At 37.4% G+C, this 5,674-nt stretch overlaps 1 protein-coding gene and 1 long non-coding RNA gene across 2 annotated transcripts; one reads left to right on the forward strand and one right to left on the reverse strand.

Annotated features, from left to right (window-relative positions):
- Positions 1 to 1,098: 1,098 nt before the first annotated feature.
- On the forward strand, positions 1,099 to 2,555 carry LOC308647833 (porimin-like). The gene has a single exon (XM_081292326.1). The coding sequence runs from the start codon at positions 1,224 to 1,226 to the stop codon at positions 1,815 to 1,817; it is 594 nt and encodes a 197-aa protein (XP_081148452.1). The 5' UTR covers positions 1,099 to 1,223; the 3' UTR covers positions 1,818 to 2,555.
- A 145-nt stretch (positions 2,556 to 2,700) lies between these two features.
- On the reverse strand, positions 2,701 to 4,497 carry LOC308647834. The gene is made up of 2 exons (XR_014021716.1): positions 4,464 to 4,497; positions 2,701 to 4,284 (listed from the first exon to the last, which is right to left on the reverse strand). It is a non-coding gene; the product is annotated as an uncharacterized lncRNA (long non-coding RNA).
- Between the last annotated feature and the right edge of the window lie 1,177 nt (positions 4,498 to 5,674).

Below are 5,674 nucleotides of genomic sequence, written 5' to 3' on the forward strand. Positions count from 1 at the left end.
ATCTTTGTTGGTATGTGGTGCTGAGGTTCGAACCCGGGCCACACGCATGCCAGGCGAGCGCACTACCGCTTGAGCCACATCCCCAGCCCCCTCACTGATTGTTTCTTTTGCTGAGAAAAAACTTTTTAGTTTGAATCCATACCATTTATTGATTATTGATTTTACTTCTTGTGCTATAGGAGTCTTATTAAGAAAGTCGGGGCCTAATCCAACATGATGGAGATTTGGGCCTACTTTTTTTTCCTGTTAGGTGCAGGGTCTCTGGTTTAATTCCTAGGTCCTTGATCCACCTTGAGTTGAGTTTTGTGCATGGTGAGAGATAGGGGCTTAATTTCAATTTGTTGCACATCTGACAACTTCCTATTCCCAACTTTCAAAATAGTATGTCCTATGTCGAAGACTAACATTTTTTTCCTAATAAAGTACTCTTATTGCTCATTTTATTTGTCTTTTAAAAATACCTTTATTTTATTGTTTATTTTTATGTGATGCCAGGGATCGAACCCAGTGCCTCACACATGCTAGGCAAGCACTCTACCACTGAGACACAACCCTGGCCCCTTATTTGTCTTTTTTTTTAAACTAGTGTTTTTTAAAACATTTTTTTTAGTTGTCAATGGAACTTTATTTTACTTATTTATTTTTGTGTGGTGTTGAGAATTTGAACCCAGTGCCTCACACAAGCGAGGCCAGTGCTCTACTACTGAGCTACAAACCCAGCCCTATTTATTAGTTTTTGATGTAATTAGTTTTTGAATCATTTTGCAAAAATAAAAATATCCCAAGGATTGAAACAAGAATTTGTGCTTGTTTAATTTTTTTTTTTTTTGCCTTTCTTTGTCTTTGACATTGGTCTTCTGTCTCATGAGAAACTGCATATAAAACTTCTAACATGTGGGACATCTTTTTATGAGGAGCCCAGGAGGAAGACTGTGTCAAATCAAGATTTGTTGTCAGTTTATTGTCTTTAGAGAATATAGAGTTGATTCTTTCCTCTTGGTGCCAGGTTTGAAAGGGGGCTGTTAAACAGCAATAATGTAACGGTGTAAATATTTTGTCAAGGCCCTATTTGGTCATTCGGGGTACAGGCGGCGGCCGTGGAGTTGTGCGCCGCGGAAGGGGACGCGGGGCGGGCTCGGGTGCGCAGAAGAAACGCTTTCTCCGCTACCTCGGCTCCCGGCACGTTTGGGACCCACGAGGCCGCCGCATCCTGCTTTGGAACAATGGGACTCGGCGCGCGAGGTGTTCGGGCCGCGCTGCTCCTGGGGGTGCTGCAGGTGCTGGCGCTGCCGGGGGCCGCAGCGGACAGCTCTGCTCCGGCGGAGTCTCCCAATGTGCTTCTGCAGAACTCCATTGCTAACTCCCCAGCAGATAGTATGCATAACAACTATACATCCGAATCTAACAGCAGCACCACTGTGAAACCATCACCAACTTCAGTTTCCTTGGTCTCAAAAAATGTGACAGATGTCACCATCAAACCAGTAATGACTTCTAAAATGGCAACACCAGGGTTCTCAACAAATACGACTTCCACTACTTTAAAGTTTACATCCAAAGCAACAAGTGTTTCACAGAACGTATCCCAGATGTCAACATCTACGACAACCACAACTCAAAATAGTTTAGCGACATCATTAACAATCACAGCAACCATTCATTTTAATGAAAAATCAAAATTTGACACTGGCAGCTTTGTTGGTGGTATTGTGTTAACACTGGGCGTTTTATCTATTCTTTACATTGGTTGCAAAATCTATTATTCAAGAAGAGGCATCCGATATAGAACAATTGATGAACATGACGCCATCATTTAAGGAAATACAAGGACCAAGGAAAGAAGAAACATTGATGCAGCCCTGTTCACTTTGGTTTTACTACTTTAAAACAATGCTCTCTTGAAAATAAGAAAAAAGCATAATTGGACCACCATGTGTATAATATAAAACCTGTTACATAAATGTGCATAGATTTTTTTCATCATTACTATAGGTAAAAAGGGCTTGGTTAGGTATTTAAATATTTGGAGCTTATAGATAATTTATACAGTGATCATACTCAATTTTAGCAAATACATAGTAAGACAAGTCCTATCTCATTTTTTGTGGCATTGGTTCCATGGGACCAGTAATTGAAAGACAATATCACCAAAGGGCAGGCTGCCATCTGGGTGCACAAATAAGGAGATTGTCACAACACTCAGGATCCTGAGTGTCTTTGTTGTTCACACAAAGAACTTCAGTGCTTTTCTGGAGCTGGATATATCCTAATTATTGATGCCACACAGCAGAAATTACACAATTGAGTAAACCAGGTCTGAAACATAATTTAAGAAAGCATCAACATTTGTTTTATAGTAGTTAATCTAGAAACAATACATACTCCCCAAAAATAAAATCTTCAACTAAAACCCTAAACACCCTATTGATGATTCATTAGAGAGCATGTATTTTTATTAATTTCTTTTTGAACTTTCAGTGTTAGTTTGATATAATCTTTTTTTCTCTGTAATTTAGGCAAATGCAGTGTTTTAACACAATGTTTTTAAAACTCAGTTGTAATTGGGCTGGGGATGTGGCTCAAGCGGTAGCGTGCCCGCCTGGAATGCGTGCGGCCCGGGTTCGATCCTCCAGCACCACATACAAACAAAGATGTTGTGTCCGCCAATAACTAATAAATAAATAAATATTAAAAAAAAAAAAAACTCAGTTGTAAGAATAGCATTATAGGAAAAAACTAGATTATTTGCTACTGTGATAATTTTGTCACCACTGGAAATTGCTTTTATTTCATATTCACTTGATTTTATATTTAGTGACTATTTTGAAGAAATGTAGAGCTGCTTTCAAAACCTAGAAATTTTTAATAGAATGTAAAAACATCTAACTTTAAAAAGCTCCATTTTTTCCCAAAATAATATTTAGAACCTTGTATTATCAAAACTGTAGATTAATGCTGTTTTAAACCAGGGATTATGGGCTCTCCCCAGGCTACTAAACCTGCAGGATGAAAGTGCTGCGTTTTCATACACTGTTAACTTGACTCAGATTTGGGGAAATGACATTTTTATACTTAAGTACATTGTTGGAGTAAATTCTTATTTTATTCAGGAAATTTCTTGCTTCCTTTTGGGTATTCACCTAGACTACTCCACTGTTTAAGAGGAGTTACTCTCAGATGCACTATGTTAATGAAGAGGAAAAAAGCACAGTATTTTTTTTTAATTACACATTGTATTTTGGAGTGTTTTTAGTTTTACAGTTTATATTCCAGCACTCAAACTCAGGGTGAACTTTTAACAAGAGTTATTTAGTCACTAAATACTAAGATAATATTTCTATCTTAGAGGACCCAAAGTAAATCACACCAATTTCTGACAGGTTAAAAATATGCTAAGATTTCCTAATGAACATGATAGGAACAAAAGATAAGGTAACTTTTGTGATCAGCTTGTAGTTTGCAGAGAATGACAATGTCAAGAATTTGGTATAAAAGGATCATGTCTACTTGCTGTGCATTTTGGTCAACTAATGTGATGATATGGATAAAAACTATTCAAAATATGGATATCATTGGATCTGTGACACATGCAATATGGAGGAAATTTTATGAAACTTGTATGGTTAGATTAGTTTGAAATGTGGGCTGACGGGTAAGTTTATGTTATTACTAGGCCTTAACTGGTTGTGCAAACACTGCATTCATTTCTTTGCAAAATATAGTTATGATATACTTTATAGTGGTGAGGGCCTTTTCAGTTGAACTTGTTTTATCTCTTGCATTCTTGATATTTCAGTTACCAGCCTGAAGTTTTTCTTGAATATTTACTTCTTTAGCACTTTGAAAACAGAAAACCACTTTCTAAGTACTAAGTGTTTAAATTTTGCCTTGCAAGTTTGCTTTTTAGGTTGGGAATATTGTAGTTATGTTCTTTCTGTCTATAAGCAGTATAATTTGTTACCTTCAAATATCAGTACTTTCAGTAAAGTTTTTTTTTAATATCTGCAGAAATTGGAAAAAAATCAGTAATATAAAACAATATATTACTTTGGAACACATTTCAGTAAGCATAAATTTATCTTCTGTTTACTTACACAAATGCTTGATTTTCTTTGCATTCCTTTAAAATGTACTTATTAAATGTTTAAATATCAGGCAGAAACCATGCTTGGATTTTAAAACTTCTCTGGATAATCCATAATAGAAATAATTCAAATAGAAAGTTGGCAGTATACAGTGATAAAATTTGTATTCTCAGAACATTTTTAAAAAATTCCTGTGGGGCTGGGGATGTGGCTCAAGCAGTAGCGCGCTCGCCTGGCATGCGTGCGGCCCGGGTTCGATCCTCAGCACCACATACCAACAAAGATGTTGTGTCCGCCGAGAACTAAAAAATAAATATTAAAAATTCTCTCTCTCTCTCCTCTCTCACTCTCTCTTTAAAAAAAAAAATTCCTGTGAACTTTTTTTTTTTCTTTTATAATGACCAGCTTTTGGTATATCATTGTTACTGAGATCTATTTTTATAATAAAATTTGTTCTCGATTAAAAAAAAATATTTTGTCAAAGTAAAAGCTTATGGGAAAAACATCTTTCATTTTGTTGATGAGTCAAGTTTACTTTTTTTTAAGTTTGATTTTTTTTTGTTTAAGTACTTATTTTTTAGTTGTAGTTGGACACAATATATTTATTTTATTTATTTATATGTGGTGCTGAGGATCAAACCCAGGGCCTCACACGTGCTAGGTGAGTGCTTTATGGCTGAGCCACAACCCCAGCCCTAAGTTTGAAAGTTATTGATGCTATACTTCGAAAGAATGAATCCACAGGAGCCATTTCATTCCAAGTCATGGAGAGAGGGGAGAGAGTGTGTTTGGTGGGGTAGGCATTGCTGGACGATGTGGTGGGAGCTAAAATGAGTATGTCTGGAAAAGTTGGCATTTTCATACATTTGGAAAACAGGGTGTATTGAGTTCCTAGGGCTGCCGTAACAACAGACAATTTTTGTCTTTTAGATTTGGAAGCAAGAAGTCCAAAATCAGAGTGTCAAGATGTCCCTGTTCCCTCTGAAACCTGCAGGGGAGAATCTTCCATTGCCTCTTTCTAGCTGGTGGTGGTTGTTGGTTAATCTTGGGCATTCCTGGCTTACAGATGTATCATTGCAGTGCTCAGTCTTCACACAGCATTCTCCCTGTCAGCACGTCATCCTCTCTGTGTATATCTCTTTATGTTTTCAGATTTCTCCTTTTTTACTTCTACAAAGACCCTATTTTCAAAATGGGACACAATGTACTGGACAATTAGGGCTGCCGTGTATCTTTTTTGGGGTGGGGGCACAATTAAACTCATAACACAAATGTGTTAGTTAATTTTATGGGTTAACTCGACTGTGCTATGGATGCCTCAATAGTTGGTAAAACAATATTTCTGGGTGTGTCTGTGAGGGTATTTCTGGAAGAGATAGCATTTGAATAGTCAGACTGGGTAAAGAAGACACCCTCACTGATGTGCATGGGCATCACACAATTGATTGAGTGCCATACAGAAGAAGAAGGTGGAGAAAGGGTGAATTCGTTCTCTTTGTGCAGGGACCTCTATCGCCTCCTGCCTTGGGTGTTACTGCCCCAGGTTCTCAGGCCTTTGGGTTTAAACTGGAGCTACACCACCAGCTTTC

This window comes from Spermophilus citellus, assembly GCF_964194105.1.
Source record: "Spermophilus citellus genome assembly, chromosome: 4".
Taxonomy (NCBI): Eukaryota; Metazoa; Chordata; class Mammalia; order Rodentia; family Sciuridae; genus Spermophilus; species Spermophilus citellus.

Bases quoted from the DNA above. Each gene is read 5' to 3' on its own strand.
- LOC308647833 (XM_081292326.1), top strand. From the start codon at position 1,224: ATGGGACTCGGCGCGCGAGGTGTTCGGGCCGCGCTGCTCCTGGGGGTG.